Source organism: Trachinotus anak, unplaced genomic scaffold (genome assembly GCF_046630095.1).
Source record: "Trachinotus anak isolate AG129_WGS33_773 ecotype Australia unplaced genomic scaffold, CSIRO_AGI_Tana_v1 ptg000023l, whole genome shotgun sequence".
Lineage (NCBI taxonomy): Eukaryota > Metazoa > Chordata > Actinopteri > Carangiformes > Carangidae > Trachinotus > Trachinotus anak.
Window position 1 is genome coordinate 9,642,501 of NW_027273874.1, and position 15,365 is coordinate 9,657,865.

Sequence of the window (15,365 nt, forward strand, 5' to 3'; positions counted from 1 at the left end):
CCTCATAGCTTCAGACAATGGACTTGTCTCTGTACTTGTCCTACTAGATCTTAGTGCTGCATTTGACACCATCGATCATAAGATTTTATTACAGAGACTAGAACATATGGTCGGCATCAAAGGAACCGCACTAAGCTGGTTCAAGTCATATCTGTCAGATAGACTCCAGTTTGTTCATGTTAATAATGACTCCTCTATCATCACAGAAGTCAGTCATGGAGTTCCACAAGGTTCTGTGCTAGGACCAATGCTCTTCAGTCTATATATGCTCCCTCTGGGAAACATAATTAGGAGGCACCAGATGAATTTCCATTGTTACGCAGATGATACCCAGCTGTACTTATCCATGAAGCCAGGTGAGACTAACCAGGTAGCCAAGCTTCAGGTGTGTCTTAAGGACATAAAAATCTGGATGACCAGTAATTTCTTACTCTTAAACTCAGACAAAACTGAAGTTATTGTAATTGGCCCAAAACACCTCAGAGATACACTATGTGATAATATACTGACTCTGGATGACATCACCTTGGCCTCCAGTGCTACAGTCAGAAACCTTGGTGTCATTGTTGAACAGGACTTGTCCTTTACTTCACATATAAAGCAAGTCTCTAGGACAGCCTTCTTCCACCTGCGCAATATTGCTAAAATCAGACCCATTCTGTGTCTAAAGGAAGCTGAAAAACTAGTTCATGCATTTGTTACCTCAAGACTAGACTACTGTAACTCTTTATTGTCAGGATGTCCCAAAAATTCAGTAAAAAGCCTCCAATTGATCCAGAATGCTGCAGCACGAGTACTGACAGGAACGAGGAAACGAGATCACATCTCTCCTGTGTTAGCCTCTCTGCATTGGCTCCCTGTAAAATCCAGGATAGAATTTAAAATCCTCCTCCTCACCTACAAAGCCATTAATGGTCAGGCACCATCGTACCTTGGAGAGCTTATACTTCCCTATTTTCCCAATAGGACACTTCGCTCTCTAAATGCAGGTCAACTTGTGGTTCCCAGAGTTTGTAAGAGCAGAATGGGGGGCAGAGCCTTCAGCTATCAGGCTCCTCTCCTGTGGAACCAGCTCCCAGTGTGGGTTCGGGAGGCAGACACCCTCTCTACCTTTAAGATCAGGCTTCAAACTGTCCTGTTTAGTAAAGCTTATAGTTAGGGCTGGCTCGGGTATGTCCTGACCCATCCCTTAGCTATGCTGCTATAGAACTAGACTGCTGGGGGATTCCCATGATGCACTGGGCGCTCTCTCTCTATTTCTGTCTCTCTCCCCCTCTCTCTCTCGATGACTTCATGCCATTAACTTTGTATTTTTTCTCTCCCGTAGTTTGTGCTTCTCCTCTCTCTCTCCCTCTCTCTGTCCTCATTCTGCAGGTCTCTCTGCCTCAGGAGCAGCAGGATCCAGATCCACCACTACTCATCTTTACTATTAACCACTGTTACCTGTCACTATTATTGATAACACCATTACCTACACAGCTGTTCCTGGTCTCTCTCTCTCTCTCCCCTCTCCTCCCCCTCCCCCTCTTTCTATCTCCTCCTAAACCCAACCGGTCGAGGCAGACCCCCCCGCCCTGAGCCCGGTTCTGTTGGAGGTTTCTTCCTGTTAAAGGGAGTTTTTCCTCCCCCCTGTCGCCAAGCGCTGCTCTTTGTGGGAACTGTTGGTTTTTCTCTGTAACAAAGTGAGGTCTTGACCTGACCCTGTAAAGAGGCTTGAGATAATGTATATTATGATTTGGCGCTATACAAATAAAATTGAATTGAATTGAATTGAATGTGTCAGGGATGTTTCATTCTCAGTATAAAGTGAAGACTTTCAGAGCTGAGGTTATCTTTAGTTTAAACACACAGTCTGTGACTTCTGCCTGTAATTGTCTCTTAAAAAAAACATCATCAAAAGATGGTGACATTGTGATATAGTGTGGGATTATGGGAGTTGTTGTCTTCTCCCGGTTTAGATTTCCTCAGTGGTCCACAGAGTTCTCCTCCCCTCTACAACAAACAGAGCAGCTGATTATAACCAGTAAAAACACTGAATCAAACAGTTTCACTTGAAAATGTACAGACACTCTTCAGTGACACAGGATGTCTCTGAGCAGCTGGAGCTGAGCTGTTCTTCTTTCTCAGCTTTTTCCTCTCTGATAACTTAGATCCTGCCCACTTCAAACCAGCGAGAGGAGCAAAAACACATTAACTGAAATTTGTCTTTAAAAATAACCAAAACTATGAGAACTTTAGCAGAAAGTAGTTCCTTCATGTAGAATCCCAACACTTACAGGAAGAAGCTGATTAAAAATAGGAAATACATTTCCAGGGCCTTTGAGATTAAAAGAGGAGTTTAGTCATATAATCTGTAGAAATTCAGCCAATAAACAAGAGAGAAATTGATGTACAACTCCAAATACAGAAAAACCAGAACAGCTGTCAAATATGCTAAAAACATATTTAAAAACAGATTAAAAATAGACGACAGTTACAGTGTTTTGTTTAATTTTCTGTTTTCTGTTGTTGGTTGAAACTGATCTGAAAGAAGTTAATATTACGCTGATGATTTGGCGTCTGGATAATGACCTCTCATCACAGGAACTTACATTTTCTCTGGTCTCCATTCTGTCCACATTGTGATCAGATCTCAATATTCAAATTAACTGGGAGAGGCTGGTTTGTTCTGTCTGTTGCTCTGGTCCAGGTCTGGAGATGGCCTGGGTGGTCCGGCCTCCTGAGACGGTGAAGAGCAGCGAGGTGTTCAGCGTCACGTACTCGGTAACGGCCCAGGATTTTTTCTACCAATGGGCTGTCGAGAACCACATTTTCACCCACAGGTTAATACACATTTATACTGGTCAACAATGGGTTATACTGGAATTAAACCAGCCTTACGTGTCACTTTATACTAGCTTTAGACGTTCTACTGGGCACAACTGGTTGTTATCCTGGTCTGAACTGGTCTGGCGTGTTTCTGTGTTCAGTTCCATAGTAAACGCTGAAGCAGCTCGAAGGTTCTGTGAACATCACGACTGTCCGTCCAACTGGAAAGATGCTGATGGAGAAAACTGCTGCATTCATCATGCTAACATCCACTCCTGTCCGCTGGGATACATGGTACACACTTTGATGAGACCAACTAAATCACAATTTTAACAATTTAAATTATTAGTTATCACTTTCCCTCAGGGAGCATTGAAATTTGAATAAAAACTATTATAAGTATTAATTAATACATGTGAAGATTTATGGAGCTGAATCCATTTTTTTCTGGAAAAGCCACAGGCCTCCTCCAAGCTACATCTGTCAAGTGTGAAAGACTGAGCCTTTTCAAAAACATTTAGCACCCAGTTGAGCTAAAGATAATGAGCAGGTATTATAAAATATTAGTGATACTACATCTTGAAACAAAATGTTAATCAGAAAATCCAAATAATATTGATTGAAGTCTCTCAAGGACCAGATCCTCTAGCCTGTACTGAAGAACACTAGTGGAGTAAATGCACTTTATTTTTTATCAGCAGGTATTTATTTCAAAGTGCCACAATTTAAGTAAACGTCATTTTAAAAAAGACATTAAACCAATTAACATTAAATAAACTAACTTTCAGACATCAGAGAGCATTTGTGGCCCCTGGATTCCTGACGATGGAAAAATCTTCACACACACCATCTCTACGTCCGGCAAGATGACCCAGACCAACTGGACTGCCAAGGTGAATTCATTTTATCTGTCTCTTTGTAAATAGTGGTGAAGAGGGAGCTGAGCTCAGCTGATCCTTGTTCCAACCCTCACCTATAGTCATGAGCTCTGGGCGGTGACTGAAAGATTAGGATGCCTCCTGGGCAGCTTCCTTTGGAGGTTCTCTGGGCATGTCCAACTGGGAGAATACCCCAGGGTAGACCTAGAACTTGCTGGACATATCCCATCTGGCCTGGGAACACTTCAGGTCCCCCAAGAGGAGCTGGAAAGAGGGACGTTGCCACCATGACCCAACCCTGGATAAGTGGAAGAAAATGGATGGATGGATGTATCTTTGTATGGATGACTTTCTCGCTCAATCTGACAGCTGGGATTGGTCATAGTGTATATGGAGAGTTGTGATACGACTGGGGTTTTTGCGCTGTAGTTATTTTTTACAAACTTTGCAAAGGCACTGCTACAAAATACTAATCTTTGATTTTCAAGGTAGAGAATAACGGACTAATCAATCATCAATCTTTATGCCAATTAATAAGACGGCCCTCATCAAACTGCTGACAGATTACCCAATTTAAGATTTTGTAGAGACACACTCCCAACTTCAACTCTAACCAGCTGGCTTTGGTTGATGTTAAATTCAGGACTTGGTAATTGAGTACCTGTTAAACCCATGTTTCTGTCCTACAGGTGGTTTTGGTCCATGCTGGTTTAACCTCGCTCATCGCTCACATACGAGTTGGACGCATGCAGGTTGCTCTGGAGGCCAAAAGTTTTTGTTTTCTTATTGACATTTGCAACTTGGATGTGGTTATTCCAAATGATTATATAATGCTGTTAGAAAACCTTTATTTTCATGGCAGCAGTAAAGTTACTCTCTTGTTATTTCTTTAATAATACATATATTAATAATATATTTTATTTATATATATATATATATATATATATATATATAATAATCTATAATGTAATATATCTTAACTTTATATCATTTACTTTCAGGTGATTAAACCTTGCTTTATATCATAATATATCATTATGTTATATCCTGTCTTACATAATGCACATTGTATCATACTGTATTATGGATGGGTACTGTATTAGACTGAATGGCACAATATAAAAGTATTACACACATTCTTTATGCTCCACTGTATCATATGAACTCATTGTAATAGTCAGGTCCAACTCTCTGTTTCAGATGGAGAAGTACAGTAAACATCTGGAGGTGTTGGTGGCTGAGCGGACTCAAGACCTGATGCATGAGAAACAGAAAACTGACAGGCTGCTGTACAGTACGACACACACACACACACACACACACACACCTGCTGAGCTGAACAGCCAGAAACACAGTGTTTACCTGTCTGTGTGTGTACCTGTGTCAGGGTGGAGGCTGCAGGTTCCTGCGCTACGACTGTAAGGTGGAGTCTCCCAGGAAGGGCTGGTCCTTCATGCACCCTGGCCGGCTGACCCACTACCATGAGGGTCTGCCCACCACCACAGGGACCAGATACATCATGGTGTCCTTCGTTGACCCCTGAACGCTGTGTGTGTGTGTGTGTGTGTGTGTGTGTGTGTGTGTGTGTGTGTGTGTGTGTGTGTGAGAACATCACTCCACCTCATCATCACAGATAAGACAGACCAGACGGAGGAATAGACATGATGTCCTTGAATGCATCGTCTCAGTTATAGTTTTTCCTTGTTTGGTTTCTGATTGGATGATCCACCTCCCCTGACGCACCTTTACCTGCCACTCATTATAACGAGCTGTGATCATGTACCAGGTGGAACAGGTGTGACTCTGATAGAGGATCCTGAACGCATCCTTGTTGACATTTCACAATAAGAGTCCCTTTATTCAGCCTTTATTTCCATTCATAACTCCAGAGAAGCAAACGAGCAAAGACGTAAAAACATGAGAGACTGGAGGCATCGTTAACACCTATTTCAAAATAAGAGTCTCTCGTAAGTGGTCACCGTGCTGCCTAACTTTATAACACTACCTGAATCTATGCAGAACACACTGCACGTGTGTGTGTTGTTGTGTTAGTCAGATCCTGCAGGGGGCCCTCTCTTCCTGGTCACCACTGTAACTGTAATCCTCAGCGCCCTCTACAGGATCAAGTCATCTGTAACTTCTTCTCCAAAGTTCCCGACCAGCTCGAGCTAAGTGATTCTGAGCTCCAGGTTCTCTTCAAGTGAAATCACCTGAGTGTAAACTGAGCACCTTAAAGTTTTTATGAGCAGCTGTGAAAGCGACTGATGGAGTTTGTCCTTTCAGCTGCAGGAAGACGTCAAACGTTGATTAAATATTAGAGAAACACTCAACCTGTTTGTCTCAGGTCTTTTCTTCAGCAGAGTCTCAGGTGAGTCAAACACACCTGATGCAGGAAGCAGCAACATGACGCTCAGCCTGATGAGGGAACATCGTGTTCGCTCTGAAAAGAGTTTTAAAAGTTAAAGTGACTGATGCTGATCTGAGTCGTGGTCATTCGTGCGCTGCAGCCGCCACAGAAACAGGAAGTCACCGTCTGTGTTTCAAAGTTAAACTGAAGGTTTGTCAGCTTGTCTGAAGTGTTTTCCTGGAGCAGACTGATGAGTTCAGCCTGGTTCTGGTCTCAGATCCAGGGAATCTGTCACAGAGCAGCTCTGCAGACAGATCTCTGATCATCACCTTCATCATCATCATCACTGAGCTCAATCAAAGTTTCGACTGTTGAGCTGAAATGACACGAACCTGTCAGGTTTCTGACAGCTCTGGTTTTGGCTGCACACAGTTAATGTGTTCTTGTTGTGTGGTGTTGATAAAGTGTGGCTGTCAGAAGGTGAACGACAGGTGGGTGCAGTCGATGGTCAGACAGGTGAACCTGAGGGAAACGTCTGTGAACAAGAACAAACTATTTTCCTGCATGAGGCAAAATCCAGACCATGTTTCACCAGGACTCAGTTTTATTTCTGAGTGAAGATTGTTTCATTCAAACTGAGGAACAACAGCTTTTTGATCTGAAGAAAGAAGCGTCCAGTTAAACCTGGTCACAGTCACGATGTCCGTCCTGTCTCACAGACTACCTGCGTTTTACCTGATGGTCCATGATGAAGTTTGACCTCCGGTCATTCAGCAGCGTGTTGGTGGAGGTGTTGTTGATGGACTCACTCTCTTTGTTCTCAGTGTGTCTCCATGTCGGCTGCCGGCTGTCTGCTGACTGAGGATCAGCTCCTGTGCTCCATCTGTCTGGAAGTCCTCACTCTTCCAGTCACGTCTCCGTGTGGACACAACTTCTGTAAAGGCTGCATCACACACCACTGGGACGTTAGCGTCTTGTGCCAGTGTCCCCTGTTTAAAGAGCGTTTTGACAGGAGACCAGATCTGCGGATCAATCCCTTCATCTCTGAGACGGTGGCTCGGTTCAGACACAGCAGGACGGAGAGCCAGCAGCAGCTCAGAGCAACCAGCTGCCAAACCAGGAGACGTTTCCTGTGATGAATGCAGTGGCACTAAACTGAAAGCTGTGAAGTCCTGCCTGGTCTCTCCTACTGTGAGACTCACCTGAAGCCTCACCTGACCACGTCAGGCCTGAGGAGGCATCAGCTGATCGACCCCGTGGAGAACCTGGAGCGCAGGATGTGTCCGAAGCACGACAAACCTCTGGAGCTGTTCTGCATCTGCATGCTCTGCTCTCTGTTAGACCACAGGGCTCATGTCTTTGTTCCCCTGAAAGAAGAGTGTGGAAGAAGCAAGGCCCTGCTGGGGAGGATGGAGGGTAAGATTTATCTGATGATCCAGGAGAGGCAACTGAGGATCCAGGAGATGACACTCTCAGCTAAACTCAACAGAGAAGCTGGAGACAGAGGGACGGCAGCAAGCCTTCAGGTCTTCACTGATCTGATGCAGTTTCTTGAAAGAGGTCAAGAGAAACAGGCTGGAGGCTTCATCACAGAGCTGGAGCAGGAGGTCTCTGAGCTGATGAGGAGAAGCACTGAGGTGGAGCAGCTCTGGCGCTCTGAAGACCACTTTAACGTCCTCCACAACTTCTGGTCCCTGAACGTTCCTTCATCCATGAAGGACTGGACCGGGGTGGGCGTCCGTCAGCCGGCGTATGAGGAGCTGGTGAGGAGAGCTGTGGTGGGAGCTGTGGAGGAGCTGCAGGAGACATTCAGGAAGGAGAAGAAGAAGCTTCTGGAGGCCGAGCTGAAGAGGGTCCAGCAGGACGAAGTGGACGTGACTGTGGACCCTCAAACAGCAGCAGGACCCTGGCTCATCCTGTCTGACGATGGCAAACGCCTCAGCGTGGCTGATGTGAAGAAGACGCTCCCAGACCAAGCAGAGAGGTTTATCCTGGCGGTGGAGTCTTCGGGAAGCAGGGTTCCTCCTCAGGGAGGTTTTAGGTGAGGGGGGCGATGAAGGGGGACGTGGGGGTGGTCAAAGAGTCCGTCAACAGGAAGGAGAAAGTCACCAAGAGCTGGGGCGCGGCCCCTGGATCCTGAGTCTGAGGAAGGGAAAGGAGTCCAGAGCTCGTGGAAGCCGTGATGTTCCTCTCAGTCTGACGTGGCCTCACAGAGTCGGGGTCTGTGGACGATGAGGAGGGTCTGGGCTCCTTTATGATGCGGATGCTGCAGATCTGCTCGTCTCCTTCAGCGACTGCCACTTCACTGAGAGGCTCTTTAACCCGGTCGAGCTGTTTGAACTCTGCCCCTCTGATCCTTTCTCCTGTCGATCACATTGATTAGATCCGATCGCCTGATCAGTTTCACAGTTTGTTCCTGTTCCTGAGCTGCACAGGTCCCACTCACACAGCGACAGACACATGATGCACACACGTCAGGACGTCGGACACAATCTGACGACACACACAGACCTCTGTTCATCAGGGTCTGAGTGGGAAGTGAAGCCCCGCCCACCAGCACGTTTCTGAACACAGGATTGGACGCTGCTGTCCAGATGATTGACAGGTTTTTAAAAGAGTGGACAAAAACCTACATCTGAACAACTGATATTTCCTGATGTGTGTGAACGCAGCATGAAGCAGGTCAGATGTTTGGAGGATGATCGTCAGTGTTTAACGTGTAATCTTCTGAAAAGTGATCCAGAGGGTTATTGATGAATGAATGATTGATGATGATGTGATCGGCTCCAGTTTTACAGCTCTGACCAAGAGTCACCACACTGAGGACAATCAGGAGTAAATACACACAAAGTGTGTGTTCTGTGAGAATGTTGTATCCCTGTGAGCATGAGAAGTGTTGGTCTGTAACACAACTCTAACTTCCTGTTGGTCTTTATTTCAAATGAGCGGCTGAAGTTTGAGGCTCGATCCAGAACTGATGGAATCCTGGTCTGAGCTCCACATCCAGAAATACACATTTCTTCTTTAATCTGTGCAGATTTATAGCAACAGTTTCATCACAACTAAACACTGTCTGCATGATGTCACTTCATAAATCCTCTCCTGTTGATTAAAGCACTGAAGATGAATTTTCTCCACTGAACCCGAGAATAAACAGGAAAAACCTCCACATCAGGAAACTGTAAATGTCTGAAGATCATTTATTCTGATCTCCTCATTGTTTCATCTGCTCATTATTCTAATGGATCAACCGACGTGTTGCTCGGTGTGTTCACAGACTTCCGGTTGAAATCGAAAGTAAACTGCAGCTGCTGCGTCGAAGGAGGTAAAGCTGTTCAGTCTGTTCAGGAAGAAGCGGATTTAACGAGACTGATGAAGATGATGATGAAGATGATGGTGACTGTGATCCTCCTGTACGGTAAGATACACACACACACACGGACATGGACACACGGAGACACACACGGACACACACACACACTCACACACACACACACACACACACACTCACACACACACACACGGAGACACACACACACACGGAGACACACACACACGGACACACACTCACACACACACACACGGACCTGCTCTCCTTCTCTGAACTCCTGGATTTGGTTTTTAAACAAAGTGAAGTTTCCTGAAGTTAGAAACAGAAGTTTTCAGAAACTTTCTGGGTCATTAGTTTGTGATTAGTTTATAATTAGTTTGTAATTAGTTTTAGTTTGTTCGTCGCCATCTTGGTTTTTGAACCAGAAGAATTTGGAGGAGAAGGTGGAGCTGAGGAGGAGTGAGGGGCGGAGCTGACCTGCTCCGTCCTCTGTCCTGATTGTCAGGTTCAGTCTGTCAATCACACGGTAGCCCCGCCCTCATGCGTCCCCTGCTTTATGGTCTATTTTCCTCTAAATGGATCATAATTTAAAATGAACCTCATGTTGTGTTGAAGACTTGAAACTAGAGACTGAGACAGAAACTCATCAGGAAACGTTTCCTGAGGGAATAAATCAGAGAGAAGTGGAGACATTTTCACAGAGACGTCAACACAATCAGACTCTGTTTCCAACCAGTGGCGTCGGCCCCTGATGGTCAGTAGAGAGACGCAGCTTTAAGGCTCTTCAGGAGTCTACGTCCAGGTTCATCATCAGGCTGAGAGCTGCCATGATGCTCTTTAGAAAGTGAGTTATTCATCACAGGACATCAGTCAGAGTTTGACTTATCATGAGGTGTTTTACTTCTGCTTTACTTCTTCTGGTCATTTTTGATGAAGCAGTTTGGTCCCTCTGGGTTATAGTGCAGTGTTATCTACAGACCCCCCCTCCTGAACCCCCCCTGAACCTGCGCCTGTGGTCAGTAACAAACCTCCCTCTGAGAGTCAGTAGATGAGGAGGAGGAGGCTGAGAGCTGTGACCTGGGTCCTGAAGGTGTTTGTGCAGCAGCAGTGAGTCCAGTCACAAACCGGATCAGACCGGTCTCTGTCTCAGCTGAGGACGGAGGAGTGATGTTGTGTCTGTGTCCTCAGTTTCCCAGCATGCCTCAGCCGTGGAGCTGTATGAGGGGACAGACTTTGTCCTGCTGGCCTGTCAGTCTCCTGCCTTTAGCCTGTTGGAGCCCTCGGTGGTGTGGAGCCGCTCCGACCTCAGACCTTCAACCGTCCACCAGCGTCAGCTGGACGGGGACCAGCTCAAAGACCAGAACCAGCGCTACAGCGGCCGGACGTCGATGAGGACGGACGCTCTGGAGACCGGAGACCTCAGCCTCACTCTGAGAGAACCCACCACCAGGGACAGCAGCACCTACACCTGCAGCGTCAGAGAGGGGGGGCGAGAAGTGAGCCGAGGAGAAGTACCACTGCAGGTCAAAGGTCAGTAGATACAGGTCAGAGGTCAGAGGTCATGGCCTCTGCCTGTTGTGATTTCTTTCATTTTTATTGGATTTTATTAGTTTATTGTTGTATTTCATGTTGTTGTTTGTGTGGACTACAGAGCCTCCAGACTGGAGCTGGATTCTCGTAGCCGTCCTGGTTCTGCTGGTTCTGCTGGTTCTGCTGGCTGTTGTTGTTGTCGTCTGTGTCACACTGAGAAAAGAGAAGAAGAACATGGAAGGTATGGTGTGTGTGTGTGTGTGTGTGTGTGTGTGTGTGTGTGTGTGTGTGTGTGTGTGTGTGAGAACATCAACATGAACACTCCTCAGATCTGTGTCGGCTCTGGACTCTGGGTTTGTAGCAGCTGCTCAGAAACAGAAACAGGTCCCTGATCCTGACTTGGCCCTTTGCTGTGTGGCCCCTCAGCTGGAGGTCTGGGGACCTGAGTGTGTGTCCTCCTTTAACCCCTGTTGTGTTAGAACAGGGTTTACACCTGTGATGTTTGACTTCAGTAACCAGCTCTGAGAAACTCTGATCATCCTCCACACTGACCTCAGGTCAGCACAGGTTGGGCTTCCTGCAGAGGTCAGAGGTCAGAGGTCAGAGCAGAGGTGGACTCAGTTTGTTGTGAATTGATCATAAATGTGTTGTTTTAAAGTTTCACTTTGTTGTGTTTATTTTTGTTTATTTGTTGTCTTGTTGTTGTTTGTGTTGCCCACAGCCCCTCCCCCACTCTGGCCCTGGACTCTCACTGCCGTCCTGTTTCTCCTGACGTCTGTTACTGTCTGTGGAGTCAGTGTGTATCAAGGGATGAAGAACATAGAGGGTAAGTGTGTGTGTCAGTGTGTGTGTGTGTGTGTGTGTGTGTGTGTGTGTGAGTGTGTGTACTTGTACTTGCTACATAGTAAGGACCAAAAAAAGTATTTTACTAACAGAGTGAGGACATTTTGGGAAAGTGAGGACGTTTTGGCCGGTCCTCACTTTTTGAGACACCTTCAAATCACATGTTGAGGGTTAAGACTTGGTTTCAGAGTTAGAATGGTTAGAATTAGGTTTAGGTTAAGGTTAGGGTCACTGTTAGGGTTAGGGTTAGGGACTCAGTTGTGATGGTTAAGGTTAGGGTAAGGGGCTAGGGAATGCATTATGTCAGTGAGTGTCCTCACAAAGATGGAAGTACAAGTATACTTGTGTATGAGTGTGTGTGTGTGTGTGTGTGTGTGAGTGTGTGTGTGTGTGTGTGTGTGTGTGTGTGTGTGTGTGTGTGTGTCAGTGCAGCAGGAGATCAGATTTAAATCACTGTTCAGACAGGTTCAGCTTCATTCTCTCTCTCTGTCAGACAGACAGATAGACAGACAGGTCTCTCTCTCTCTCTCTCTCTCTTTCTCTCTCTCTCTCTTAGTCAGACAGACAGTCAGACAGACAGGTCTCTCTCTCTGTCTCTTTCTCTCTCTTAGTCAGACAGACAGACAGGTCTCTCTCTCTCTCTCTCTTAGTCAGACAGACAGGTCTCTCTCTCTCTCTCTCAGACAGACAGGTCTCTTTCTCTCTCTCTCTCTCTCTGTCAGTCAGACAGACAGTCAGGTCTCTCTCTCTCAGTCAGACAGACAGTCAGACAGACAGGTCTCTCTCTCTCTCTCTCTCTCTCAGTCAGACAGACAGTCAGGTCTCTCTCTCTCTCTCTTAGTCAGACAGACAGGTCTCTCTCTCTCTCTCTCTCTCAGACAGACAGGTCTCTTTCTCTCTCTCTCTCTCTCTCAGACAGACAGGTCTCTCTCTCTCTCTCTCTCCTCTCTGTCAGACAGACAGACAGACAGGTCTCTCTCTCTCTCTCTCTGTCAGACAGACAGGTCTCTCTCTCTCTCTCTCTCAGTCAGACAGACAGTCAGACAGACAGGTCTCTCCTGTGTGGAGGATCCATGATAATCAGACGTCTTCATCAGGAACAGTTGGAGAACGTGTCAGAGAACTGTTCCGTCACAGTGAGAAACAGGAAGTGTGTTTCCTTCATTTCTCTGGTGGAACCGATGACGTCAGAGCTGATCCATCTAAAAACGCTGGGCTTCAGGACCCGCCCCCTTCGATCAATAATCACATGATCAATTTGACTGACGGAATCTGTTTCCTCACACCTCTCAAGACTCAGGTCAGAGGTCAGAGGTCAGACTCTCCTCATCACTGGACTTTGTTTATTTGTTGTCTTGTTGTTGTTTGTGTTGCCCACAGCCCCTCCCCCACTCTGGCCCTGGACTCTCACTGCCGTCCTGTTTCTCCTGACGTCTGTTACTGTCTGTGGAGTCAGTGTGTATCAAGGGATGAAGAACATAGAGGGTAAGTGTGTGTGAGTGTGTGTGTGTGTGTGTTTGTGTCAGACACACACACACACACACACACACACACACACACACACACACACACACACACACACACACACTGATCTTCATTCAGCTTCATGTCATGGATATTATTTGCTTCACTGACATTTCAGTCTTCAGAGAGATTCTGTCGTTTACTGACAGTGACTCTGCTGCTGTAGAAACTAGTTCAGTTTGTTCTGATCCTGTTGTTCATGAAACCAGTAAAGAAGCAGATCATCTGTTCTGTTCTGATGATCAGATCAATAACATCATACAGCTGCACCTGATGAGAGGAGCTCTGCTGTCTCACTGCATTCGCTCTGAGCCGGAGACATGGGCCGTACATTCACTGGGTTTGTCCAATCAGATGAGTCCAGCCTCAGGTCACCTGGTGTCAGCTGACAGGATGGCTGAGGAAGACCAAGGAGCTGTATATTCACTCTTCAGTATTTGTTTACTTCAAGGTTCAGGGTTCTCTGTTATGACCAGCACAGTCAGCAGTGACTCATAGCTTCCACATTTACACAAGGAACCAGGAGTAAAAACAGGGGTAGCAGGACCAGTGATGGACCAGTTACTCAGGGAGAGTAATAGATTACTTCTTATGCCTTTAAAAGTAATCAGATTACTTTACTTATCACTTCACATCCAAAGTAATGAGTTACATTACTCATTATATTACTAAATTACTTTCACTTCACAAAAACATGAAACATTGCACATTCAGGATGATACTGCAGCTTCCTGTTTGTTATTTCAGCCCCGACATATTAAACCAGGCCCTGATGTTCAGAGGTGAATAATGATTATTGATTATTAATGAATATTATTGCTCCAGTCTGCACCAAACCTCCCGAACTAAACAGTGAGGAGGTTTGGTGCAGAGGTCAAAGGTCAGAGCAGGAGACTCAGGTCAGAGGTCAAAGGTCAGAAAAGGAGACTCAGGTCAGAGCAGGAGGCTCAGGTCAGAGGTCAAAGGTCAGAGCAGGAGACTCAGGTCAGAGGTCAGAGCAGGATACTCAGGTCAGAGGTCAAAGGTCAGAGCAGGAGACTCAGGTCAGAGGTCAAAGGTCAGAAAACGAGACTCAGGTCAGAGGTCAAAGGTCAGAGAAGGAGACTGAGGAAATGTGTTGTTTTAAAGTTCTGTTTGTGTCGACTACAGAACGACAACGACAACAACGACATCGTATGAGCCACAAGAAGTTCCTGTCTTACTTCCTGAAATCAAGAGGTATGTAGTGTGTGTGTGTGAGTGTGTGTGTGTGTGTGTTTGTTGATCATAAAGTTTCATTCATATTTGAATCTCATGTTGTTGTTTGTGTCGACTACAGGTCCTCTTCTAGTCGCGGTCAAGGTTCTCACAGCTGTCCTGGTTCTGCTGGTTGCTGTTGTTCTCAGTGTTGTCATGGACAACGAGATTAAGAACAAAGAAGGTGTGTGTGTGTGTGTGTGTGTGTGTGTGAACTTGTCCTCCATCAACATGGACCTCAGTCAGATCTGTGTCAGCTCTGGACCACACTGTTGAGCTCAAGGTCAAAGGTCAACGTCATGATGACCTCACAAAACATGGTTTTGGCCTAATGAGCACAATAACTCCTCAAGCAGTATGTACAGCTCTGACGTTTGACCTTTGACCTGAGCGTCAGTGAACACAGCAGCTGCTCACACATCAGTGTTGGCATCAGAGCATCAGAGTAACAGAGACGGTCACACCTGTAGGAACGTGACCCCATGATCCAGGTCACCTTGAAGCAAACACGTGCATCAGCGAGACGGTGAGGTGAGGGGGCTGACGCAGATCAGCTGATGTGAGGGCGACCTCAGAGCTCTGCAGCAACATGAGTGAAGCTTCTAGTCTGACTCCTCTGATGCAGAAATCAGTGATTCAGCATCAATAAAAGCTGCAGGTGGAAGACCAGACTCCTGTGTGAAGACACCAGGTGGTAGGAGAGACTGCACCAGGGGCCACAGGAGTACGGTGGCCCTGAGAGCCCAAAACACTGCCACTTAGAAAACACATGCAAACAGACTAAACACAAACAAATTGAGAAACACCTTCCTCAGTCTGACAACACTGGAGCTGTGAACACTGACAACACAAAGGAAGTGTCTCCAGG

At 46.1% G+C, this 15,365-nt stretch overlaps 2 protein-coding genes across 2 annotated transcripts in view; both read left to right on the forward strand.

Moving 5' to 3' along the window:
* Window positions 1-15,365, forward strand: part of LOC139606589 (uncharacterized) — a 99,100-nt gene that overhangs the window by 6,970 nt on the left and 76,765 nt on the right. Inside the window, exons 4-10 of the mRNA XM_071458836.1 lie at window positions 9,311-9,451; window positions 10,553-10,894; window positions 11,016-11,135; window positions 11,616-11,720; window positions 13,118-13,222; window positions 14,411-14,479; window positions 14,580-14,681. Coding sequence (XP_071314937.1) covers window positions 9,311-9,451; window positions 10,553-10,894; window positions 11,016-11,135; window positions 11,616-11,720; window positions 13,118-13,222; window positions 14,411-14,479; window positions 14,580-14,681 — 984 coding nt within the window. The remainder of the gene's footprint in view (window positions 1-9,310; window positions 9,452-10,552; window positions 10,895-11,015; window positions 11,136-11,615; window positions 11,721-13,117; window positions 13,223-14,410; window positions 14,480-14,579; window positions 14,682-15,365) is intronic.
* LOC139606614 (uncharacterized) lies at window positions 2,633-5,229 on the forward strand. The gene is made up of 5 exons (XM_071458874.1): window positions 2,633-2,822; window positions 2,970-3,102; window positions 3,597-3,701; window positions 4,376-4,495; window positions 5,074-5,229. The coding sequence occupies exons 1-5, from the start codon at window positions 2,698-2,700 to the stop codon at window positions 5,227-5,229; spliced, it is 639 nt and encodes a 212-aa protein (XP_071314975.1). The 5' UTR covers window positions 2,633-2,697.

What these genes read in the sequence shown, in the direction of transcription:
- LOC139606614 (XM_071458874.1), top strand. Translation starts at nt 2,698, where the DNA reads ATGGCCTGGGTGGTCCGGCCTCCTGAGACGGTGAAGAGCAGCGAGGTG. An exon ending in AACCACATTTTCACCCACAG is followed by an intron (nt 2,823 to 2,969) that starts GTTAATACACAT and finishes TTCTGTGTTCAG; the next exon opens with TTCCATAGTAAACGCTGAAG. An exon ending in AGACCAACTGGACTGCCAAG is followed by an intron (nt 3,702 to 4,375) that starts GTGAATTCATTT and finishes TCTGTCCTACAG; the next exon opens with GTGGTTTTGGTCCATGCTGG.